The sequence below is a fragment of the Chroicocephalus ridibundus genome, chromosome 5 (genome assembly GCF_963924245.1).
Source record: "Chroicocephalus ridibundus chromosome 5, bChrRid1.1, whole genome shotgun sequence".
Lineage (NCBI taxonomy): Eukaryota > Metazoa > Chordata > Aves > Charadriiformes > Laridae > Chroicocephalus > Chroicocephalus ridibundus.
Genome location: NC_086288.1, coordinates 44,673,150 through 44,700,409, shown reverse-complemented (window position 1 = coordinate 44,700,409; position 27,260 = coordinate 44,673,150). Strand labels below are relative to the sequence as shown.

Genomic DNA, 27,260 nt, shown 5'->3' with positions numbered 1-27,260 from the left:
AAGTTTCTAAGTGTATGTGTCCCATCTGCCAAAAGTGACAAATACTGGACAGTGATTAACATTACCTAGTTACAACTCCATTTTCTGCCAAGATGAATGAAATAGCAGGATTTGCTGCTCGGATAAGGCTCTGCAGTTGCACAAGCAGTGGATGCTTCTGCTCTGTAGCATGACTTGTGAAAACCACGTTACTCACGAGTCCTGTATAAGGAAATCAGGACAGTTTACAGAAGTCAGGTATGCAACAGTGACTAAAAAACTATTAAGTAATATAACAGCCATTCTTCTCTTATTTTCCTTCCATCTCACTACATTAACGTTGCTAAGGAAAAAAAAAAACAACAACAAAAACAAACAAGCAAGGAACCTTTCATCTCTTGCCTGCCCAGCAAACACCCAGAAGCCCATCTAACCACACGTGAATACTGTGGAGTAACCAAATGCAGAATTATCATTAACTATTTATTTTGCAACTGTATCTAGTGGGCAGGCAGCTCAGAAGCCCGTTTTGTCACAACCTGTAGACACACAGGAATGATACCTCCTGAAGGAGACAGACCTTCTCAGTCACTGGAATGGCTTGAGGGGAAAGAGGCAGAATGTTGTAATCTATGGGTTCTTATGATTCAGTGAAAAGAGTCTTACCAAAAAAGAATAATTAAAAACATGAGCCTATCAGTACAGCGCCAGTCACTGAAGATGACTCGACTAACGAGAAGGCCTGCTTTGCCAAAACACAGCTATACCAGGGTCAAGACGTTTTTCTTTCAATTAGACAGGCCGTGTAACAGAAGTAATTTAGACTCGGTAAATCAAAAAAACAATTAATTAAAAGAGTAAATTCATAGAAGAATCAATCTGAGAAGGATTTGTTTCATAAAAAATACTAATGTTTAAAGCCTCTTGGCAAATTCAATGTGTAGAAAGATAGGCTAAACAGCTAAAAATCAGCATTTTGGACTCTGAAAAGTTGCCACTTCCAAAAACGAGATAAGGGTTTCTTTCTTTTTTTTGGTCTGTTTTTTTAAAGAAAGACCTCAAAATGCTATTCAGACAGCAAGTCTGAACCCACAAGGCATCAAAAAAGATAACAGAGAAAACAATAGGATATCTGTCCCAAGCACCAATTCCCAAAAAGACTCATCTGTGTCACCAGAAAAGCAATTCCTTTTTCAGACTTAGCAACTTAGCAGTATCCCTTCACATCGCACCTAGTGCGGCCAATTTCACTGAAGAGCGGTTACTCTTAAGCAAAAACTTTCCAAGATTTGAAGATGACAACACAGTCTTCATGTTATATGTGCTGTCTTGCCAGGTATAAGACAAATTTCATGTTAAATGAGAACCAACTGCTGCTACTGCAGATGCCTCTGAAGACAATCAGAAATAACACACCAATGATCGCAGCTGTCAAGCCTTGGGCACTGGAAGGGATCTCATTGAGGAAAAGATGCGAGATGATGTATTGCGCTTATCTGACTGATTTCAGTGTTACAGGATTTCTGCTTTTGAATTATATCAAGAAGGCATTACATCAGAGTGAATTTCAGCCCGGTTCCTCAAAGAGACTGACTCCCTAGGATGTCAATATTGTCCAGAATGTGTAGGGAATGCTATCTCTTCGCTCAAGATGTGCAGCTCATTTCAGACACTTCCCTGTAACTACAGGTACGCTGTAAGACAGAACAGTAAACTCTCGAATATCAACGAACAACTGAACTAGGATGAATTTCCCCTGACCCCACCTCATCACTATTTAAAGCAGAATATGTAATGAAGCTCACACCATGATCTGCTGCCTACAGTAATTCCTGTTCTTTACAGAAGTCTTTAAAGTACATTAATCCTTGCAGAGGCTTCTATATAGTCATTTCTATACCAAATGTTTCTGGTCTACTTATATTAAACCATATGCTCCCAATCACTGTTACTTGCATCACTGACCCTTTCAAGCTAGAATTTTAATAATAGCCCAAGCAAATTTCCATCATTAGTATTTCTCTTTTTTTTTTAATCCCCCACAAGAAGTTTCCACTCCAATTTCAGAAACATCTAAGTTTTCTCCAATACACAGTTGCTCTTGGCGGGTGGGGGTGGGGGGGGGAGAATGGCAAGCATGCTTAGAAATTTAAGTAAGTCACACGCATGCTTGTAATTATTATGTAGATCTTGCAATTAAGATGAAAAGTATGAATAAGCTAATCAACAACCACCACATTGCGGGTGTGCTACGCACAGCGGGTTTTTTTTTCCTTAATGTCCCCAAATTTGATACTGATTTAAAAGTCAAGTTTAATTAAAAACATAGTTATACTTTCTGTGAAGCTGGCACAGAACAATAAAAAAAGCTGTAAAATATAAATGCTAAAAAGCATATATTACAGTTAGAAGCACTATGCCTCAGAGAGGATAGGTAACTGTCAAGGACTAAGGTGGCAAACTTAAAGTTAAGAAGAAAGATGCTAAGGAATAAAATATCTAGCAAATCAGAAACCTTGTCTCATGCTCCTCACCCATACTCTTTCTCCATCGCTCCCCGCTTCATTTGAGCTTGTCTAAGGGGAACAGCTTTCGGGCAGTAGCTGTCATCCTTGCTTGTAAACTCCCACACAACCTTGGAAGTAACAGAAGACTGCTCTGAGCCCGGGGAACCTGCAAGCTTTGGCTCAGCGCACACCTATGCGTAAATCTTGTAGGTGCCAGCATCCCACAAAAACTGGCCCCGGCTTAGCAGGCAACAATCCATGAATCTGAACTGGCTGACAGGTAGTGTAATCCAGAAGAAAAATAGCTGAGAACTGGAAGATCCTTACATAGCTTTAGTAACAAATAATTTTGACCTTTTCTATTTAAATTGTCACTGCCATCTCGTTTCTACTGCATTTTGAAGACCACCCAGTTTTGCTTAATTCCTTATTTATACACTCATCTAAAGGAAAAAAGTCTGCAGCCTGGGGAATAGCATGTTCAATAGAAGCAGCAAAGAAACAGGAGGTATAGATTAAAAATACGTGTAACTTTACAAAAAAAATGGATCCTCTTTGTTCCCAAATGTACAATGGGCGTATTTAACAATGGTGTTGTCTTAATCTGTAAAACAACTTCATATACAACACAAAAGATGCCAATGTGCCCTTAGACTATTAAGGTGTCATCTTACAGTTTCTGCAAGAAATAAAAAGAGGCATATTTGTAAGGAGTGAGACAAAAAGAAATTACAGTGCACAGACAGAGGCAAGATTTTTTTAAAAAAAAAAGTTTAAATAAGGATGCAAGGGAGAGATAAACCAGAACTGCTAGTGTTGGTCACTCTGCTCAAGACTTTATCAGTTCTCCCTGATCTTTATCTGTTTCTGTTACTCTTGTGGCTTTCTAAGCAGAAAGTGTCACGTCGTGTTGTCAAATGATGTCATGTTGATAATACACATGGGTAATCTTTCAGAAACCACACAATAGAAGGGACCTGGAAAGCAGCAGCAAACGGCTAACCCTATTCACTTCCAAAATTTGCAAGATAGCGACGTGGACAAGGTAACCACCCAAAAGTCTAGTTAATTCTTACTTGCCTATACCTATACCTGTCTTGTCTTATACTTGCATTGCAAGTTTCTGTTTTCAGATTTGTACAGCGCCCTGTACGATACTGTCTTGGCCCACTGATGCTATGTACTGGTCTTAATGTTGTGAAATCATCTATACAACTGTTAAAAACAACTGTAAAGGTACTATAGTAAAATTTGCTTCTGCTCTTGAAACTTAAAGAACCTATTTGAAGATAGGTCAGGAACAATGACATCCCACTTATGAGAACCCCTGCTCTAAGCTCCAAGACTGACAAGAAGGATGATGCAGTCAGTGATTCATTTCAGGGTCAGGGAATAAAACTAAGTATACAGGTAAGAAACAGTTCTTCTGCAAATGAGCTTTTTTGTCTGGTGCAACGTCAAATCCAACCTGCAAGGATCCTCCACACTGCATTAAGAAGAGAATATGGGGAACAACGTAACCAGCTCATTTTTCCATTTCTAAAACAGCAGAAATGAAAAGAGAGGTCCATTTCCTCATGCCTTGCCAAAAGAGGATGGAACTCAAATCCAACCCATTTTGCTCCTAAATTAACAACACGGCATGAATTACAACAGCTCAAGATAAGCAGTTTAACTCATTGTCTTAGGAAACCCATCCTCCAGATGAGGACAACCAGAATGCATCATGCTCTAGATTCTTACATCTTCTCCAGGTGCCTATGATGTTTAATAGTGTAGGCAGAGATTGGTCTGCACAGATGGTTCTTACTCCAAGAGTTTATCATGATCCTTTGACTACATGCATTTATGGTGTATTTATTTGGCCTTAGGGCTCAGCTATTTGGTCTGTATAGCTCAAAGTCAAGAAAAGTGACACATACCTTGTGAACACTGGTCCAAGAATTTGGGAAAAAGCAGCCTAAAAAACCCAAAAGTTTGTCAAGTCAGGAATGGATATTATTATTTAAGTAAAGCATTTACATTCTTTTAGACAGTGACAGTCTTACTATCCAAACCATTTTCATGTTTCCCTTCCTCAAACCATGTAACTGGAACATCCCCACAGGTTGTGTCTTTCAGAAGTTTGTTCCCAAAAATTACTTTTGGAGATGGTTTTAATTCTTTAATGGATTTAAGAGATAACTCCCACCACACAATCTATTCTCTATTCTAGGAAGTCAGAAAGGCTTCAACATTAATTCTTATTTAAACAATAGGAATTTGAAGCTTGCCTTAAAGAATTGTGCCTTCCAAACATGGTGCTAACTCTTCGTGGAAAGATTTTATATATATAATGCTTTCTGTACATATCATACCAATTTCTGGTACTCTGTCAGACAAGCGATAATTATTTTCATGAGCTTTAGCATGCACACAAAAGCTCCAGAGATAGTACTTTATCGGTCCTCGTTCAACTACCTTCCCCTGTCCTGGCTTGCTAATCAACATAGGGAAGAGCTCATGAAAGAGCTGGACCTTTACAGTAATGAACTCTCAGACGGGAAAGGGTTTTGATTTTCTTGACTGCAGAAGTTTTGAGTCAGACATTAAAATCACTCTTCTCAATTCTCACAGTGAAACCGCCTAAGCTTCCCAAGTGAAAGATTTGTCATTGGCAGTGCGTGGCTATTCGGTAAGTTCTTATCAGAAGAAACTTCAAAGCAAGACACAGTCTACAGCATAGGCTAAGCCTCTTCCTTCAATTGCTACGGCACTTCAGGAGACAAACAATGTTAGTCAAAGGATTGCAGGCTACTGCTGCTATAAATACTACTCTGTTCTATGACCAGTAACACATTAGTAAGTTTAAAAAAACCCTAGAAGTGGAACTTGTCTTTCCTATAGTTATGGAAAGAACAAGTTTAAACAGCACTCCAGCACCAATACTCCAATATTTTATGTAGTCTTTATTATTTATTTACAATCTTTGTCATGGAGACAAAAAGAAGCAGTAAAATAACATCTATTTATTGACTAGGGCAAAGCACAAGCAGCATATGGGCTAGCATTTTAAACGGCTAGGAAGTTTAAGGAATGCATTTTCATAAAATAATTGCAAAGTTCACCTCTAAGCTGTGATGCACAGAGTTTTATCACACATAGAAGCAATGCTAAGAACTCTGAAAATTGTAACTGCTTTAACTTACGTTTATCAAATCAGCTGCAAGGCATAATTGCAAAATTTAAGTATTACAATTTTACGGATAGGTCTATGAAATTAGTGCATTTTTGCTGAGTGTGGAGCACACACACATACTGTGAAACAGCAACCAAACCACCCTATTTAAAAATGTCAGTGACTTGGCTTTGCTACCGTTTCCTCCCCACCCTGCCTCTGCAGTAACCCAAGATATTAGATTTTAATACTTGCAATGCGTTTACTTCCATGCTTTGTCATTCTCTTCCACTAAATTTCAGATTGCTTCCCATAAGTTCTGTATTTTACATCTGTAAAGTCTTCATTTAATATCCAAGAGTAGTGACAGAATCAATAACCCAAACTGAGATGCACATCTCAATTTTTAGTCATACTCACAAAAAAATTATAAAAACAAATGATTTAAAAAGCACATGAAAGGACAGTTGACTGTTCGGATTTTACAAAGTCCTTAGCCAGAGTATATGTATTTAAGCAGTATGCTAATGACAATCTTTGTTTATTCTTCCACAAGGTAAACTTTTATTAATACGGTATATATTTATATATCTAGGGGAAACCAAGTGTCTTCCTTGTAAACTAAACAGCACCCCAAAGTTCATCCAAGGTGGATTAACTAGCAGTTTTATGAGATTTAAGACAGTTCTGTGGCACTTAACCATCATATATCTCTAATTATTGTAAAAGTGATCTCAAACTTACATATCTATTTTCAAACTAGTAAAAATACTTTAAACTATACCTATGCTCCATATAGCAACTCAGTGGCTCTACACAAGTATTAACTGCTCCAATGACAAAAAAAGACTTCACATCTGGGTCAGGATGAGTTTGCAGAGCCTGTACAACATCAATAACATCAGTATATCTGTAAGAAAACAAAATTAAATATGGTTTCAGAGAAACAGAATAACACATTTTAATACCTAGTAAGAAATCAATTGCTTGCAAGAAGGTTGTGTTTCTAGAAAATAGTTATAAAGCAGTTCAAAACTTGGCAAATCCACACAAATTAAGCTGACTGCAAGTAACATTAGAAATAAGTTACTGATAGGGAAAAGCAGTATAAACTTTGCACTGAACAACTGAAAAGTCTAGCTTTCAGGAAGCACAAAAAGCATAATGTAATACAAGCATGTTATGCCTAGTGACAAGCATATTAAGCACTAATTATGATTTGAGTAAAAGAAAAAAATTAAAAAGCAATGCCTCTCACTTATCTGCATTCCAATTTAAAAGTGCTTCTAGAATTAATGCATCCATTTTTAACCAGTACTCCAGCCACTGCTACATTATACTTGTGTATGATAGCAAAGTTTAGGTGAATGTGAGGTTTTATTCCAGGTGTTTATTTCTCAGCCAGTTACAATCTTCTCTCAAAACTGTACTCTCATTTATCAAGTTAATGGATTATTTAGAGAACTCCAGCTTCTTGAAAGCTATCTATACCAACACTCAGCTACCCAGAAAGAACAGAAAACCTGTAATTAGAAGTTCCTGAAGCCAGTGCTGCTACCAGAATGTCAGTTATTTTGCACATCACTGGACCTTATACCACTTCTTCTAACTTTAAGAAAAAAAAAAATATCTGGCTGTAACAGAAAAAAATATGCTTTTTAGCACTATCAGACTAGAACCATAATGAAGAAAATGCTAAGCTCCATATATAGCCCCTTAGTGAAAAAGATGAACACTTGGTAGCCGGGGAATCAAAACCTTTCCAGCCAAATTAGGGTAGCACTTCCCTAAAGCTAGTTTATGTTACCTGCTAATGACTCAGAAACAGAATGGGCAAACACACTGAAGACAATACTAGTTCTCAAATGCTACACTTGAGATGGAAACATCAAACAGAGATGGCTCGGAGACTTCACCTTTATTCCACAAGAAAACCGGCATTTATCTGAAACATGCTAATCAGTCTTACTTCAGTATTGCCTGCTGTATCAAGTGAATTGCATATTCTTTTCAAGTGAATAGCATATTTTTGACAAAATTCTTTCTGCTAGTAGTTTTAGAGGTCATTGAATCATAGAATGGTTTGGGTTGGAAGGGACCTTTAAAGGCCATGTAGTCCAACCCCACTGCAGTAAGCAGGGACATCTTCAACTAGACCACGTTGCTCAGAGCCCTGTCCAACCTGACCTTGAATGTTTCCAGGGATGGGGCATCTACTACCCCTCCGGGCAACCTGATCCAGTGTTTCACCACTCTCAATTTGTTCCTTGTATCTAGTCTAAATCTACCCTCTCCTAGTTTAAAGCCATTACCCCTTATCCTATCACAACAGGCCCTGCTAAAAAGTTTGTCCCTATCTTTCTTATAAGCCCCCTTTAGGTACCGTAAGGCTGCAATAAGGTCTCCCTGGAGCCTTCTCTTCTCCAGGCTGAACAACCCCAACTCTCTCAGCCTGTCCTCATAGGAGAGGTGCTTCATCCCTTTGATCATTTTTGTGGCCCTCCTCCAGACCCACTCCAACAGGTCCATGTCTTTCCTGTGCTTAGGGCCCCAGAGCTGGACACAGTACTCCAGGTGGGGTCTCATCAGAGCAGAGTAGAGGGGCAGAATCACCTCCCTCGACCTGCTGGCTGTGCTTCCTTTGATACAGCCCAGGATATGGTTGGCTTTCTGGGCTGCAAGCGCACATTGTTGGCTCACGCCTATCTTTTCATGCACCAGTACCCTCAAGTCCTTCTCTGCAGGGCTGCTCTCAATCCTTTCATCCCCCAGCCTGTATTGATACCAAGGATTGTCCTGACCCAGGTGCAGGACCCTGCACCTGGCCTTGTTGAACCTCATGAGGTTTACATGGGCCCAGTACTCAAGCTTCTCCAGGTCCCTCTGGATGGCATCCCATCCCTCAGGCATGCTTGGACACTAACCAAACAGCTTAGTGTCCTCTGCAAACTTGCTGAGGGTACACTTGATTCCACTGCCTATGTCACTGATGAAGATATTAAACAGTACTGGTCACGATATAGACCCTTGAGGAACACCACTTGTCACCGATCTCCATCTGGACATTGAGCCATTGACCTCTGGATGCGACCATCCAACCAATTCCTCATCCACCAAACAGCTCACCCATCAAATCCATATCTCTCCAATTTCAGGAGAAGGATGTTGTGGGGGACCATGTCAAAGGCCTTAGAGAAGTCCAAATAGAGGACATCCATAACTTCTCCACTGTCAACTGATGCAGTTACTCCATAATAGAACGCCACTAGGCTGGTCAGGGCAGGACTTGCCCTTAGTGAAGCCATGATGGCTGTGCCAAATCACCTCTCCGTCATCCATGTACCTTTGCATAGCTTCTAGGAGGATCTGTTCCATGATCTTGCCAGGCACAGAGGTGAGGCTGACAGGTTGGCAGTTTCTAGGGTCCTCCTTTCTACACTTTAAAAAATGAGCACAATGTTTCCCCTCTGTATGCTTTCTTTGACCTTCCTTTTCTGGCTGACATACCTCTAGAAGCCCTTCTTATTATTCTTCGCATCCCTTGCCAAGTTCAGCTCCAGCTGCGCCTGGGCCTTCCTGACCCCATCCCTACAAAACTGGGCAGCTTCCCGATGTCCTTCCCAGGATACCTGTCCCTGCTTACACTGCCTGTGCATCTCCTTCTTGCCCTTTAGTTTGACCAGCAGGTCTCAACTCAGCCACGCCAGTCTCTTGCCTTCCTTGCCTGATTTCTTACACCAGGGGATCAAGAGCTCTTGCACTCTACAGAAAGTGTCCTTAAAGATCTGCCAGCTCTGTTCTGCTCCTTTGTCCCTGAGGGCAGTTTCCCAGAGGGTCCTATTGACTAACTCCTTGAACAGCTGGAAGTTTGCTTTCCTAAAATTCAGGGTCCTGACTTTACTCTGCCTGACCCATATTCCCCAGGACTGCGAACTCCACCAGTGCATGGTCACTGCAGCCCAGGCTGCCTCCAATCTTGATGCCACCGATTAGCTCACTTGTGTTGGTGGCCATCAGGTCCAGTATTGCATCCCCTCTGGTAGGGCTGTCTATTACCTGGCTTAAGAAGTTATCCTCGACACACTCCAGGAGTCTCCTGGATTGCCTAGAGCTCGCTGTGCTACTTTTCCAGCAGATGTCGGGGTGGTTCAAGTCCACCAGCAGGACAAAAGCCTGCAAGCTCTTTATGGAGCCGTTCATTCTGAAGTACAGAGACTTAGAACGTACCATATGAGAAGTGATGTGCAAAAATGGCACAAATATTTATTCAGATGGCAACTCACATGCATGTAATAATGCCCCTCTTTCCTATCTTTTAACAAATGGAATGTTCAAAGTTTGTGTCACATTTTTTGTAGCTAGTACTGCCAAAGAATCAAAGCAAGGACTACCAGAAACACAAAGAGAAAGAAGCATCTATGCACACAAAGATGCTAAATGCTTGCAAAAATGCAAAGATTGGTTCTTATGCTTACTGTAGCACGCTCATTCTCTGTTTAAAAAATTCAGTAAGAGTCACAGTAGCTCAGGCTTTTAAGTTTCTATTTGGAGGAAAAAATACTGCAAAGTGAATGCACCATTTAATTCTGGAAACCATGAATTTATTTATTAAATATTCTCTAGCACTCACCAATCTTTTAGAAGTTTAAGGTATTGTAAAAGCACTTGAGAGATACAATTACAGTCTTTGTGTTACACCATATCACACTTCCTAAAATTAATTTCTATTCCGAAGCACTCAGTCATCTAATGCCTTAAAGACAATAAATCGTCCTCTGAAAGAAATAGGGAGGTGCTCCATCCCCATTTTTCATCAAAACAATTTCAACGTTTTAGCAAACTTTCAAAGAAAATTATACATGAAAGATAGAGCGAGAACTCAGCTAACATGCTTTTCTGCATTCTGTAACAAGTTGTGCGTTTATTCCATGCTTTTCTGTTTTATTATCAGCAAAATACAAGTCTGGTGGGAAAAAGTAGCAGTAATTCATTTGTGTACTAAGAGGAACTACAACACACAGCACTCCCTCTAAATATTAACATAATGCTGTAGTAGATAATATTCAGTAACATCCGCCTGCAGCTCTGGAGTGCAGTTTGCAACGCATCTCAAGCTATCTCTGCTCTAGTGCCCTCACCTAAATCTATAGCTTTAAAGACAGTAAAGACCAGTACTCCAGCAGTCTTTAAGGACAGATAACCAGCATGAAGAAGTCTCACCAGCCTTTGAAGGGCAAATACCTCTCTATCTACGACCTCGGGGGGGGGGGTGGGTGGGTGGAGGGAAACAGAAAAAAGAAAAAAAAAAAAGAAACCAAAAAACCAAACATCAACCCGCAACAAAAAACAAAACCAAACCACATACAGCAGCACCAATAAAGTGCCATTTATCAACAGTCTAAGATGCAGCTGGAAAGGGCAAGAAAACTTCTTTTGAGAAGCCAAAAATCAGAGTCCATCTCCTAAATACAGAAGAAGAAGCAGATGCACTCTGTCCTTCCATATGATTGAAGGAAGACTACGGATATCTTTCTTCCAATGCAGTAACACGCAATAAAATTAACAGATTGCAGAAAAGCTGAGTTTAGTACATACATAAAACAGAATTCACAGAGTACTACACTTTAGCACAGAAATATGACTGCTTCAGCATGATGGGAAAGTTTAAAAGTGTCTTGGGAATATGACACTGAAAAGGAAGAATATGCAAAAATTCAGTTTCAAACATTTACCCTTGCAAGACGACTAAGAGACGCTTATTCTTTTTAGCATAAGCGGACTGACGGATGCCGTGGTTTTGCTGAGCCTCCAGGACACTGGAGAGGTAACGCTGGAAGTGGGTTGCACTGAAACATTCAGGACTATCCATAGTTTGCCGATAAACTATCCACCTAAACAACATAAAACAGGGAAAGAAGTTAACATTCTATGACATAATATTTGTTTTCTCTTTATTTTGAGCCAACAGACCAAAAATAAATTTGACAAGCCTTAAGATTCCACATCGCTCACACCACATGGGAAAGAGGAATTTATTTGGCTTTCTATCATTTCCAGTGTAAGAACATTCTTTGTACTATTGCCAAAAGGTTTTGTGGGTTTTTGTTGTTTTTTAATAAAACAATGTTCAACAGCTTCTTCAAAGTAGCACATCGTATAAGTAATTCTGATCTTTGTTAGTGATGAAGTAAACAAAAATTGTATTAATCCAATTCAAAACACTCTGGGCATGAAAATATTTCACTGCAAAAATAAAAAGTAACCATGACATTTGCAGGAAAACATGATGGAATGTAAGGGGATTACAGAACATGCAAAAATCACTTTACATGTTTGCCGTAAAAACAGAACCACAAAACTGTTCTAAATCAACTTGCTAACATCAAGACACTGAGCTAAAAGTAAGACAAAGAAACAGTCCAGAACATTACTAAGATGAAATGCTAAGGTGTCTGGCTGTAAGATTTAAAAGGCTAAGAATTTCTTTTTTTTGATTTTCTAGAAGCAGAATCAACACACAGAATGGCAAATTCCGACAGCAGATTTATCTTATTGCCATACAATAGATGTCCTGGATATATCTCTTGCTATTGTAGAACAGAAACCAGGTCAGATTAAACAGTGCTGTAGCAAGGACTGTTAGCATAGTCTTTTCTCCAAGAAGAATGCATTTTAGACTCACTACACATGTCAGTAAATGGAAGCTCTTCACCCGTTTCCTTCAAGTTGTGGCAACTTCCATACCTGCTTAAGGGAGAATTCATTTGGCCCTTCTAAAATTAATCTTAACTGTTTGTAGCATCAGTGATAGTTCCAGACACATGTCATAGACCTACAGTGGTACCTGTGGTATTCTTAACATGGAACACCAACAAAGAAACCTCCTGTGCTATTTTTCTTGTCTAAATGTCTAAAATTTAACAGCAAATATACCTGGCACAACACAGTTAAATGAGAAACCTGAAGTAACAGAACTGCAGCAACATCTACCCTACACAGCGCTATGTAGAACTAGTTAAGGTGCCCCATAACATTTACTGAATTTATTCTGATAACACATCTGTTCACAAATTAGAAACTGGGATGTATTAAAAAAAAATAAAAATAAAGTGAAACATTGATAGCTTCATCTCCTTCATGCTCAGTAGTTCTTTGGTGATTAGTATGATCGCTGCTTTGGACTATAAAGCCAGAACTGTACGAACCTTCCATGCTCCTTGTTAAAAGTTACAAGAAAACCACAGAGATCGCTGCAATGGCATCCTGGAAGACCAGTTATAATGGTGATAACCACCTAAAACACAGGGAAGAGACAAGAAGGGAGGCCACTTGAAGACTAGAAACAAGCTACAATTGCGCACACATTAAGGCTTCTATCTTGATAAAATCTTAAGTCTAAACACAAAGTTAAGTGACATTAACCACAGAAACAGCAAGATAATGTAGAACTGTAGTGTCTTTACGCAATTACTCAGATATGCACAAAGACGTGTTTTCTCTTGGTTTTCATACCTTAAATACTGTGCAAGGATAATTAAAAAATAGAGCAAACAGTATTATCAAAACCTTTACATTAAAATCTAGTCTGCAGTGTAAGTATTAATGCAAACATCAGAAAAAACACTGCAAGAGACACCAAATAGGTTATGTTTCCTATGATGAAAAGGGGACATTCAAATACTTAGAACAGTATTTGAGAAAATGGTTCAAAAAGCGATGGTGTACATCAAATAGTCTTTTCAAACACAAAGAGCAACTCTAGGTTTCTTATACTGTACCAAGCATGCTATACACAATATTTATTCCAGCAAAGCTGCATTTTGAGTAGGACCGGTAAGAGGCTGCACAATAACAGCTCTAACATACCAACAGCTTTGTTGCATAAAGCACCACTGGTTCCATTATGTGTATTTCTTGTGGTATTGAGAGAGGGATCATAGCAAATAAACTCTGGTAAGAAGTCAGAGAACACTCCCAAAGTATATAGATATAGTTCTATACTACTAATTCGAGTCTGCTTCAGAAGCTACAGAATTAAGTAAATGAGCTCTGGAAGAAACATGACTAAAACAACAACTTTTTGTGCCGCGCTGAACTTAAGAAATTATGTCACTGGTAATCAGTCATCACCCTGCATACCATCTGCTACTAACAGAAAAATCACCTCTTACAGTTTCTACATGATACTTGAAGATAGCTGTCTACAGACTCTTTGGATCCTATCCTCAAAATCACTTTCAGATGCTCACGGAAAATGAGTATTCATAATACTAGATATAGAGAACCACCTCAGAAAAATCAGAGTTACTAAGTTTGCGTGTTTCACAGAATTTGGTAGGAACATTATAGAAAGATTTATTTTTTTTTTAAAACGTACACAAAGACTATTAAATTAACCTTAAAATCAGATTTTAAAACATTAATAAAAGTTTATTAATTAATACTTAATTTAAGCATCAGTGTGGTCTCTGAACTAGATTCCAGGAAATAAGGCTGACAACATATTGCAGTATTCATAGAGAAAGACTATATTCCTGCTGATCTGACTTTCTTGCTTACAGCAGCTTTCATATGCTGGAAAGTTACAAGGAAATATTTTCTCTGGAAATGCTATTTAAAGCACTCAAGTTTGACAATTGTTATTGCCCCTATAGAGAACTGAGTGTTCTACAGATAATATCAGCAAATGTTAAATATCATGTGCTACCTCTATGCTATTTAAAGGACTTTTATGTTCCAGAGAACAATTCAGTTAAATTATTCAGCAATTCATAAAAACCAAGCTACTGCTTTAGGGGCAAGTCTCTCTGGACATTAGAGAAAACTGTTCACTTGAAGATCTATGCCTCATTTTCTGCCTCTATTTTATCAGGCTGAAGGGCCATTAGCACTTCCAAAAGATTGTTTAAGTGAAAAAAAAAAAAAAAAGTAATATAACCAGGAAAAACAGGGCAGAGCAATTTATTCTAAGAAACAGACTTGAAGCAAGTTCAGTGTGAACTGGTGGTATCGGAGGAGGCGGCAGAGAGCATAGTTAAACACACATCAGTACTTTATTGCATTGCCTGTAACACAACTCATTTGCTAAATATTCTCTACTAGGGATAGGAAGTATTGCTGGGTTGCTTCCTTACCTTATCACTGTCTGCTTTGCTATCAGGAATGATTTCCGACTGTTGCAATAAAATAGGAAGATGTGCTCGCATTATTGGCTCGTGACTGACGCTGCTGACAGTAAAATGTTGCACAAACCTTTAAAAAAAAAACCAGAAGGTATATTTTCTTACAATCAAGACAAAAAGACTTCGTTCACATTCCTACAGAGGAAATAATTCGTCTCAGAATAAAAACACCTAGTGTGAAGACAGAATTATTAAATAAGCAATTTTTAGACGAGTATTACATATACTAGAATGTTTTTGTATTATTATCGTATACAATACTGATTGAAAACAAAAATAATTTCTCACCTCTCTAATTCTGGAAGGGCAGCAGATATTTTCAGCTCCCTGCATCTCTCCCCAGAAGGAAAAGACAAGGCATTAAATAGCTTCTGAACACTGGAATGCCTAAACCAAGCAAATTAATTAATCGGTTAGTTAAAGGAGAAACCTAGAAATTATCTTCTTTAAAACAGATGCCTACATGTTAACCAGTATGAAAAAAATAAAGCAAGCATTGCACTGAGTGCAGTAATTCCTTTCTGAATCATTATCAAAATCTTCAATGAGTGACAACATTCTTCTGACTGTAGCACACAGATAATGTATAATTGCACTAGAGTAAATGGCATGAACTTACAGTCTCTTTTGTTCCACAGACAGTAATTCTTCCTGGACAACCCTTATAGATAATCCTGAGTTTGTCTGGTTTTGCCACGAAGAGAAAACCTGGAATAAACCAGACCTATGCATAAGCATTGTTATTTTGCAAAATTTGTTTTGGATTTATTTAGGAATTTTTTTTCTTCATCTAAAAAAAATACATGCATTTCAACTAGCCATTAAATATTCCAGAGTACTGGTTTTGTCGCAAGAATTCAAAACATGGAAGAAGTCTCCACAGATCAGGTTTTGTAAGCTCCTCTTTGGCTAGACTGTAACTGCTTTAAGAAGTAACTTTACTTCTTAACAGGTCATGCCTGTCAAACCTGATCTCCTTCTATGATAAGGTGACCCACTTAGTGGATGAGGGAAAAGCTGTGGATGTTATCTACCTGGATTTTTGCAAAGCTTTTGACACCGTTTCCCACAGCATTCTCCTGGAGAAACTGGCTGCTCATGGCCTGGACAGGTGTACTCTTCGCTGGGTAAAAAACTGGCTGGATGGCCGTGCCCAGAGAGTGGTGGTAAATGGAGTTAAATCCAGTTGGTGTCCAGTCACAAGTGGTGTCCCCCAGGGCTCGGTGCTGGGGCCGGTTCTCTTTAATATCTTTATCAACAATGTGGATAAGGGGATTGAATGCACCCTCAGTAAATTCACAGATGACACTAAGCTGGGCGGGCGTGTTGATCTGCTTGAGGGTAGGTTAGCTCTGCAGAGGGTTCTGGACAGGCTGGACCGATGGGCTGAGGCCAATGGTGTGATGTTCAATAAGGCCAAGTGCCGGGTCCTGCACTTGGGTCACAACAACCCCATGCAGCGCCACAGGCCTGGGGCGGAGTGGTTCGAAAGCTGCCTGGCAGAAAATGACCTGGGGGTGTTGGTGGACAGCCAGCTGAATATGAGCCAGCAGTATGCCCAGGTGGCCAAGAAGGCCACCAGCATCCTAGCCTGTACCAGGAACAGTGTGGTGAGCCGGACTAGGGAAGTGATCATCCCCCTGTACTCGGCACTGGTGAGGCCCCACCTCGAGTACTGCGTTCAGTTTTGGGCCCCTCGCTACAGGAGGGACATTGAGGTGTTGGAGCGTGTCCAGAGAAGGGCTACAAAGCTGGTGAGAGGTCTGGAGAACAAACCTTATGAGGAACAACTGAGGGAGCTGGGGTTGTTTAGCTTGGAGAAGAGGAGGCTGAGGGGAGACCTTATCACCCTCTACAACTACCTGAAAGGAGGTTGTAGAGAGATGGGGGCTGACCTCTTCTCCCTGGTGACAAGTGACAGGACAAGAGGAAACGGGTTCAAGTTATGTCAGGGGAGGTTTAGATTGGATATTAGGAAACATTTTTTCACTGAAAGGGTTATTAAACATTGGAATAGGCTGCCCAGGGAGGTGGTGGATTCACCATCCCTGGAGGTGTTTAAAAAAAGGGTAGATGTGGTACTGAGGGACATGGTTTAGAAGTGGTTTTTGTCAGGGTAGGTTAATGGTTGGACTTGATGATCTTAAAGGTCCCTTCCAACCTCAGCAACTCTGTGATTCTATGATTCTACTGAAATGGTGTAGTTCCTGCCCTCCTCCTCCCCGCCCCTCCCCCTCATCTTCATAGCGGGGGAAAAAAATCCTAGGAAAAAGATTTACCCACCAAAGTAACAGCACCATTCATGAGTATCTTTTAGTCATAGCGTGCTTCACGGATAAAAATGCTAGGTATTTATAGTACAATTGCTGTACAGCAGGAACTGAATTAATATGCCTCCTTTAAGTAATATTATAATTTTCATGAGGTAAGACTGCAGTAATCATTTCTAGATAATTAAGAAAAACTCTGTTCTTCTGCAAAAGAAAAGGGAGCCTTTCGTTTCTCTAGGGAACAGTGTTTTGGCTTACATCCTATTGCCCTAGCCAAGTCACATTAATATGAATGGCAATCTAAACCTAGAAATCAGATTCAGATGAATCACACAGTCATTTAAATGTGCGGTATTTCCCTTCTTTTAGTAAGTAAAGGCAACAGCCATTGTCATTTTTCACAATAATTTGCTGCAAGAAAAAACAACTGGGGGAGGAAAAGACTGCTTTCCATTAACAAGTAAATAGGCATCCTAAACACAAGGGTACTGAGATAAAAAACATCAAAATAAAATAAACTTTTGATATTAACAAAGACAATATTGCTCATGTAGAAGGACACATGCAATCAAACAAATAACCACTTCAAAACACATATAAGACTAAGGAAAATGCCTACAAGGGATGCAAAGGAGGACTGGTCAACAGAAAATTGTATTCTGTACAAGTCAAAAGGCTAGGGATAAAGTGAAAACACAGGTCAGACTGAGACAGAACTCAGTGGAAATAAATCAGTCCTTTTTGTATAACTTAACAAGCATTTTAAAAAAAGAGATGCTATGGCATTAGAGAAAGTGAAGAAAACCAGAGAAATCAATACATCCCAAAGCCTAAGCAAATTTTCCTCCCCTACCAATTAGGGTGAGGACATGAAAGGTACAGTCCTGTCTTCGCAGGATCTGCAAACCAGACTCCAATTCTGTATGCTCAGAATCTTGCAACAGTCTCTGGTAACTGCCATTCCCTATTTCAAGGAGGCTTGGAATAATTAAAGCATAGGTCCAGTAAGTGAGGTATCGTGCCATGTGACTGTAGAAGAGTAAAACTAGTACCTACATTTTAGTGAATCTTTGTAACTACAGGTCTGTAGAACGACTACTATGTCTATTTGACTTCAATGGCATGCAGACTTTTATAAAAGATTTTGGAGGAAATCAATAAATTCCTGAAGGTAAATACTAACAAAATATAATATTATGTTTCCATGGCTTACACAATCAGGTACACTTTATCTCATGAATGAAAACTATTCACAAGATCACATCTTCAAGACAAAATACATGTTTCATCAACTTGAACTTGAGCAAAGCTTGCTATTGTGCCGGATGAGAAACTGTTAAAACTGCAGGAACTGAAACTCAGTATAGAACCGTTCGGCAAAAAGCGAACTCAAAGGCGGACCAGAATAAATAGCACAGGAAAAACAAAGCAGCAGAAGGCTAGGGACATTCACCAGAGTTGCTTAGGGAATGCCCCATTATACCCTTTGCAATGAATTTGGCATAGACTGAAGTGAATTGCCAGCATTTTGGGGAACTAAGTTGGGAGACAGTCTACACAGCATTGAGATGCTTCACAGAAAAACAGATCTAACTGTAAGAATGGAAGAAACAGAAAGAAAAATTAGGATGAAGGTAAGTATGAAAGCAAGAATGAGCACACAAACATTTTTAGAATCAGCTGGAGTATCAGTGCGTAGCAAAAGAGAAAGAGCCTGGAGGAGTTTCTCAAAAAATGAGCATGATCTATGAATTCAAGGCAGCAGTGAAAAGTAAAGGCAAACCAAGGGTACCTATTATTGCCTCTGTATAATAAACAAATACCCACATCTCATATACTACGCACAGTTTGGATACCTACAGCCAAAAAACAGATCAAAAGAAAAGTATTACAACAAACAGAGGGAAAGAGAACTTTTTATAAGCATAGATTAAAAAGGATCTGGTTTTATTTTACTAGGCCAAATAAGCCAGAAAGACTAGGTCTAAAATTTCTGAATACCTCAAGGATGTCTGCTGGTAGACAAAATTAAAAAAAAAAAAAAAACAAAACACAACAGATATAGAAGTAGATCTAATGAAATTGGCTGAAAATTCACAAACAAACAAAATATTCCCAACCACTCACATAGTGGAACAGTGGGAGGAATCCAAACACTTAAGATAAAAGGAGGAGAAATTTTATGGTAACATTAATACTATCAGTGGGGCTGTACTCACTGAGCTAGGTGGTCTTTTCCAGTCCAGTGTTATGATCGCATACTAAAACCCTTGTGAAGTCCTAAAATCTCCAGGCTCATTTCCTCAAAAGTGCTATTGTTATAAAGTTTTGTTTATTAAAAGCCTCTGCATTACAATGCATGAAGTCAATCTACTTAGAGAATAATAGAATGCCATATGGGATACTTAAAGAATTTAACAGAACTTCCCTAAGGATCACGATCCAAATGTGTCTAACCACAAAAAAACACAATAGAACCTCTGCCACTACATACAATTGCTGTAGCCAATTATACACCAGTGCTACATTTAAAATGCAACTACTAGAAAACAAGCTTTTAGAGCACTCGCTAGTTTCAAAAGACACAATGAAAGCACATGGCAAGCATTAAAATTAACGAGCAACACAATCACTAGAAATGTATACATAAGTTAAAGTTTCTCACACACGCAAGTTTCTAAGATCAGGAGCAATAACGGTCCTAGGAAGGACTGGGAAGGTCTACGTGGCAGGGCAGTCCACTCCATGACAATCTTGAGTCTTCAAGTCAGATGCCATAGGTCACACAGAGAATCAGAGCTTCTGGTTGTAAGAGAGCCTCTGGAGGTCTCCAGACCCACCTCTTTCTCCAACCATGACTATTGCTGGCAGTACAGATCAGCTCTGCTGTGACTTTGTCCAGCCAAGTTATCAAAATCTTCAAAGGTGGAGATTCACTGTCTGGGTGACCTGTTCCAGTCACTGCACTAACCTCCTACCAACATTCGGTCTGAATCTTCAAAGCTGCAATCTATGGTTACTGCCCCACATTATGTTATCTGCCACTATTGAAAAAGTTATCTGTAACAGTCCTTCCTACTGCAACACCCTGATTTTATATAAAAGATAAGCAGCCTCAAAATCACATCAGCCATCTCTCTCTCCCCTTCTTCTTTCCAAATTTAATTAGTTAAGATAGACATCAACAAATTAACCCTCGCCTCTCATCTGAAACACAAATAATTGTGTGGTTGCCCCCTCCCCCCAAACCAATCTTTTTTTTTTTTTAACTTTACCTGTGAATAAAAAGCTTTATAAATCTTTGTTTTGGGGAAAAGTGCAATCATCAAGAGGTTGTCTCGGGTATGGAATTCAATTGGTAGGTGAGCAAGCAAGGAACTTTTGACGTCTATAAAGAGAGCAGCAACAATACTGTTTGAATCCTAGAAAACAAAGAAACAGGACAAATTGAAATGAACAGTTATTAAAAGTGAAAAAAAGGCTTAATATATTAAATAGCAGCAATTAGAAGAGAACTACTACAGTCATAGCTAGGCACGCATAAAGATCCGAAGGTTCATTAGCTTGCATAGCCCAGGTATGGAGCAGAAGAATCAAGCACAGCCACTTACGGAACTCCTCAGTTTCTACTTTGCAGCCATTAGAGATATTGTAAACTTTAAAGAAAGCTGAGATTGTTCTAAGCACCTAAGCTTTGTCTTGTCTTGAAAAGCTTGCATTTTAATTTCTATTCTTTTCCCTCCACCAAAAACTAGACCTTTAGCCCCTTCCTCTGCTAACGCTTCACAACAAAGCCACCTTCATCTATACACACACATCTCCTCTGACACAGACACCCTGGAGGAATGAATTAAATGTCAGCTAAAAAGATCAGAAGGATGGCATGGTTCTATTGCAAACTATTTTTTTTATATCATGCTTTTGAGTTTCTGACCTGAATGGAATCACACTGCAAGAAGATACAACTATCAGGCCTGCGGTTTAAAGTGTAGGTCGCTTGCATGTTGGAAGTGTCCCGTTTCTCTCAGATACTTTGATGAGCAAAAGTTCTATGAAATCTTTTGCTTCTTTCACCTGAATTAAATCTTCACCAACATGAAGCTGAAGCCCTCAAGATGGGTTTCCCTCAGAAGCACTGAACTCAGGTTGTCCAATTTTACTTCTAATGAAACAATATTGACCCTTGGTTTTCTGTATTTCACCACAGGCATTTAAGGACAACTTTGCAGGATGCTGAAGTGTTTTATGCTCAAGCTTTAACTTGTAACTCTTTTCACACCAAAATATTAGAAAAAGAGTAAAATTCAGCAGCATGAAACATCCCTGGAAAATGGGGATTCCATTACTTAGACTTCAAACGAGAAATTGAGTACCATCCATCTCCCTTTTAACAGGAGAAGTGAGGAAAGAACTCTACTTACTAATTTTCAAGAAGAAAAAACTCAAGCCGGGCAACACTTATATAAGAATCGGCATCAATTCAGAGACATTTGCAAATAGAATCTCTACTCTTTGCTGACTGAGGGATTAATTATAAAACTAATCCTCTCGAAGTCACTGAGGTTACTGAAGAACATACAAAAATGTTCTCTCAAGACAGAACAATTTCTCTGAAGAGAAAATGGCTTTTGGAACATGGTCCACAGTTCCTGGGTTCTAAAGGATAGCTTAGAGATTTCATGAGAAATGACTAAAAGGCCAGCTCATACATGCTGCCATCTGCATGTGAAGTGTCCAACACAATATGCTCCTCCTCCTGGCAAGTATTTAGGCTTCCACAAATTGAAAAAAGCTGAAGAGAAGCAGTCATAATCCCTATGGACATCAGGTTAAAGTTTTACAAGATCTTAATATTGTTGTGAAATCTAAGTATTACTTACTAATATTTGTTCACTTAATTAATGGCCAAAATGAATACTGGATTCAGGTACTTAAAAGCTGAAATACTTGATCTTAAATAAGATCTTAAAACCAAGCACATAGCATCTTAAGTAAAGATGCCTTGATACAATTTATTGAGACACTGACCAGATATAGAATAAAACAGGCTACGCTGGGTGGCAGCGTAGCCTGTTGAGCTTTCTTTTACTTCCAGGACGACTGGTACTAAGCTAGAATAGTGCTGCCTTACAAGATGGGAGATTTATGTTTGACACTGCAAAGACTGGGATGATTTTTGCTTTAGACCTTCACGGTACCATTTTGTGAGGAATCTACCGTGTCATCCATGCACTCGATGTCTATGAGCCTCAAGGACTTCAGAATAGAGAAGTCTGCAACACACGTTGGAGAGGGAAGTGCAGACAAGTTAAGAAGAGAAGCACCTAGCAGGCAAGGTGATAGAGCTGCTAAGAAACTGTACTTTGCATCACTTAAAGTCTTTGTATCTTTTATTTTAATCCTAGCATGAAGTTATCCTTCCTTTTCCATCAATATTGTTGCAATAACTTTAGGAAAAAGCATACTAACAATTACCCTTCTTCTCCTGTCAGTTCTTCACATTTTAAGCTCTCCACCCTTGTATTATGCCAAGTCAGTGGAACAATAAAATGCTCTCTGACAAGGTTTAGCTTTACACAAAAATCTGGCATCAGTTCAGGAATGATAGCCAGGTCCCATAAATAGCTAGTTTTATGAAAGTGAGTGTCTTGAATCAAACAATAGAAGGAAGGTCAGTGTTAAAATAGTTTCTTAAACTACCAAGGAGCAATCAACATGATACACAAGAAAAGGCAGCTAAGGTAAGATTCTCTTCACTGTTGTGTTTTCATCTCAATTGAATCACACACTTTTATTGTATTTTACTGGCTTCCTCCATTATATGATGAAATCATAGCAACACAATGCTTTCTGGAGGTCACTAAACAAGTGTGTAATACTGTACCTGAAGAAAATAGAAACTAAAGGAAACAGAAATTATTTTTTTCCAGTGCTTAGGAAACAATAACCAAAATAACCTCTTTTCCATTCTGAAAAAGTGATAGTTAACCCAGCCTGGAAGAGGAAAAAAACACAAACAGCTGAGTTGCCATCATTAAGCTAAGTCTCAATACCCACTAAGCCAGACAACCAAACTATTAGCGTGGCAAATTGGCCAAGTGAAGTGATAGAAGTTGATCACAGGAATGGCAAAAGCCTACACCTAACGTTGTATCTTTCACTGTAATTACTCAGAATATGTGTAATTACATGCCTTTCCTTCTCACTTTTCAGCTTGGAAAACATGAACCAGTCATTCCCTTCACCCTGTCAGTTACACAACACTCTAAGACAGTAGACAGACGCTGCTCGTGACCTCTCCAGAGATAACTAGTACGCTGCCACGAGCGTTTGACTGAAGGTTAAATAGAGTTTGAATAGAAGGCAGAATTTCATCCTCCAATACACCACGTGACTTCACTATGCCTTGGACTTTTCTCTATCCATCACTTAAGACTGCTAGATGTTTTATAAATGCTACGTTCTGCAATTCTTCTTTTAATGAAAAGCAGTTTTTCACACTATTAAGACCATATTGATAACTCAGTCTAATACAAAATTCTCTCCTCCTTACAGTTTAGCTAACCAATTAGAAATTGGTTAAGCTAACCAATACCAGAAGTGTAGAGATTTGCATAAGTTATTACAGTTTTACGCACACACTTGTAAAACTGCAACTGAAATCGAAACTTTCTACTAGTACCCTACAGAAGTACTGTTAAAAATGAATAAAAAGTTTATGACAGTAGGAACAAACACAATACTCACCCCATCATAGAGAGAAATAGAACTCATATGGTTCTTTGAAATGGAAATGCTGCCACGATGGGGATCAGAGAAGAGAACACCATCTGAAAAGAAGTACAATTTGCCTAGAATTTGAAAGAGAAAAAAATTGTATTAGGTATATATCAGTATTTCAGCACCCTGTGATGAATACCTCTTCTTTCTGAGAAAGAAATCTATGTTCTTGCAGAATTTTGTTATATTTAACATGTAGAACATTTGAGTAAAAATTTGGCATAGTATCTAGACAGCATTCAGAGCACAACCATTCAGTCTTTACCGGATCTCACCATCAAGGACAGGAATCATAACTATGATTGCATTTGACTTAATCTTATTCCCTGGAGTCCATTTATCATAAATATTCTGCAGCTTTGTTTGTTTTGGGGGTTTTTGGGGGGGGTTTTTTGGGTTGCTTTTTGTTTTTGTTTTTTTTTTTTTATTGTTTTTTTTTTTTTTTTTAACAGGCTGAAAAAAAATGTTCATCACATTGAATTGCAAACTTCCAGAAGTTTAAAACTGACAAAACAAGAACTTAAGAAAAACTTACATACAAAACAACTGAAAATGTAAACATTGTGACAAGTTGGTCAGATTTTCAGCAAAATATCAATATACTAACACATAACACACAGACAGTTAAAAAAAAAAAAAAAGAGAAGGAAAAAAAAAACCCCACACATGACAACTTTCCTTTCACTTCCTGACTAAGTTTAAAACAGAAAAGCCCTTTACTTGCAGACTTGCATTTTCTTTTGCGTATAGAGACAACTGTTACCGAGCAAGCAACTTCCCTGGAAGCTAACAATCCAGTGCCAATCAAGAGTGACATGGCATTCATTCTATCTCCATTTTTATTGTCAACTTACAGATACTTTGGTTCTTAACAAACCTGCATGACCAGGGAGAGCAGCTGGAAAATGAGAAACAGCAAGGCTAGATGGTAAAATGGATAAAAACAAAATTCCACCAAAGCACTAGAAACTGACATCAGCAAAAAGCTGATTTCCAACAGTCATAAGAAAGCCATGAACAAATGACTAAGCAGGGGCTGCCAGCTGGACCTCTGCTACCAGTGCTGGACCATGCGTTAAAAGCTGGCTCACATCCCATACAGAGAAGCATGTGAGTCAGCAAAAGGGAAAGGTTAAATATTTTCTTTAAATAAAACAAAAAAGACAAAAAGAAAAAAGTGGCATTACTCAGAGTTACATTTTTAAAAAAGCAAAGCCAAGCAGCAAAAGTAACTAAAACATACAGCTGAACATGACTGCACATCTAGCTCAAACAGTGCTTGGGAAAAATAATAAAGAAACAAAGATGTTTTCCTCTTGAAATGGCCACTTAGAATAAGATCTTCAAAATTGTTCGGTATTAAGACTTCATTCTAATAAAAAAGAGCTTGATAAGAAACCAAATCACCATACCTAGACATACGATTTCAACAGTTACCTAAAAATACATAGGCTCTGCTAACTGCGAACCTGTTTTAGACTGAAACTTCTAGTTCACATAAAAATTGCACTGGAGAGACAGCTACTATTAAATTGAGAAATTTAATTACAACCACAACGTCATGATCCAAATGCAGATCAAGTAGAATGGAGACAAAGATATACATAATTACATAGAGGTGGAGGTTTAATGGTTTACATATACAGTATGTTCACTGCTGATGCTTCTAGTGCTCACAAAAGCCAAGTCACAGCACAGGTATGAGCCTTCTATTGAGCGGTCGAGGAAGAAAAATGCAAAATACAAAAATACTTGAAGTACATTTCTGTCAAATCTCACAGAGTATCAACTCCACAGAGAATGTGTCAGTGGGAAAAGAAAGGAAATCAGAAATGTTAATTCTTTTGTAACAGAAAAGCAACCCAAAAGGAGTATTAATTTATTCAAACTAAACTGGCTTCCTTTAACATGGAAGTCAGTGAATTATATCAAGAACAACTTGATCTGCTAGTTGTATATTTTCCACAAGTGATTAAGCACAAAAGAGAGAGTTTAATTAGCAAGACTGACTCAGTTAAATTCATCCTACAAAAATCTGTAACACAGCAGATGTATTAGCATAAAAAGGAAAAGGTTTAACAGCCCGAACTTTTTTGACTGACGTATTTTAGTCCTGAACGTGTACCTTGTTACAGTAAGACAAAAGTGACAGAGAGAAGATGAGTGCCTGTCTGACAGCGCCTTTTGCACCTAATCTTACCAGACCACATAGCTGCAACCTCAGTAGAGCCCAAATTAGAGCACAGCGAAGTGTCTTGCAGCATATGCAAAAGGCAACGAGATCAAGTTCATTTTCACTTGACACCTGAGAAAATATCTCGCTTGTTGAAGTGTTACATAATAGTCCTTATACCACCTACTTATAACTCTCCATCCCAAGAGTTATCAAAACATTTAACTTCACAAATCTCACCAAAAAAGGGAAAAAGTAAATTGCTCCACTGGGGGACACACAGCCAGTTTTCACAAAGCCAAAAAAAAAAATTCACCGTTCTCTAGTTATTTACTGAGTGAACACATGCCCACAGCACTGTATTGCAAAATAGCTAAATGCTATTCTCCATTAACCTTCTTTAAAATCTGCTCAATTAGAGCAAAAGTAAATTTTGCTATGTGAAGGTTGCTGTTTAGTTGTCTTATACATCATTATTTATCCTCGATCCTACATTGTATAACTACAAAAACAATAAAGCTAAAGATTTTCCTCTAAAGATCGTCTGCTAATACTAAGCACTTAGGTGTCAGGTATTAGTTACCGCCTGTTGTACATCAGTACTGTGACAACAGTACCTTCTCTGTACAAGGCAATACAAAAATGTTACGCCTTAAGAAGTATCTGTTGGTTCAAGGCAAAGCAAGGCACATTAATGTAAGGCCGTGAACTGAGGGCTACCCCTTCCAACAGTCCTCCCAAATTGTCTTTTGCTGTATTACTGGGATATTCATGTTACTTAAACTCTTGAAGGAAAATGCACCAAAGGAGGAGGAATGATCTAAGACTGTTGCTAGTAATCTTGTGTCAGGAAGCAGTAACTTGACTGAATCTGAAAAGGACCAAGATCAAGCATCTTTCTGTAATACAGTGAGCATCCGTGCTAACAAGCACTGAGGTTCTTGAGCAAAAATGACAATGGAAAAAAACTGGAACAGCATGTCAGCTCCAGGAGGTGTCTTTGGTAGGAGCAAAGAACACAAGACTGTAAATAAAATTAGAAGCAAAAGCATTCCAGTCCCCTCCTACTTCACAGGCAATGTATCACATTGTCCAAAAGTTACATATCTGCCTTCACTTCTTGAGCTGAGAGCCCATGGCATCCTGTCACTACTGTAACGCCCCATCTTTCCAACCTGATGTTCATATAGATACAGAAAAGGCAAAGAAAAT

At 38.8% G+C, this 27,260-nt stretch overlaps 1 protein-coding gene across 1 annotated transcript in view; it reads right to left on the bottom strand.

The window, feature by feature from the left end:
• Positions 1-27,260, bottom strand: part of DNAAF9 (dynein axonemal assembly factor 9) — a 78,458-nt gene that overhangs the window by 11,291 nt on the left and 39,907 nt on the right. Inside the window, exons 21-30 of the mRNA XM_063335535.1 lie at positions 23,843-23,946; positions 20,371-20,517; positions 15,445-15,533; positions 15,114-15,212; positions 14,778-14,895; positions 12,849-12,937; positions 11,376-11,534; positions 6,428-6,553; positions 4,409-4,446; positions 66-201 (exon numbers count right to left, since the gene is read on the bottom strand). Coding sequence (XP_063191605.1) covers positions 66-201; positions 4,409-4,446; positions 6,428-6,553; positions 11,376-11,534; positions 12,849-12,937; positions 14,778-14,895; positions 15,114-15,212; positions 15,445-15,533; positions 20,371-20,517; positions 23,843-23,946 — 1,105 coding nt within the window. The remainder of the gene's footprint in view (positions 1-65; positions 202-4,408; positions 4,447-6,427; positions 6,554-11,375; positions 11,535-12,848; positions 12,938-14,777; positions 14,896-15,113; positions 15,213-15,444; positions 15,534-20,370; positions 20,518-23,842; positions 23,947-27,260) is intronic.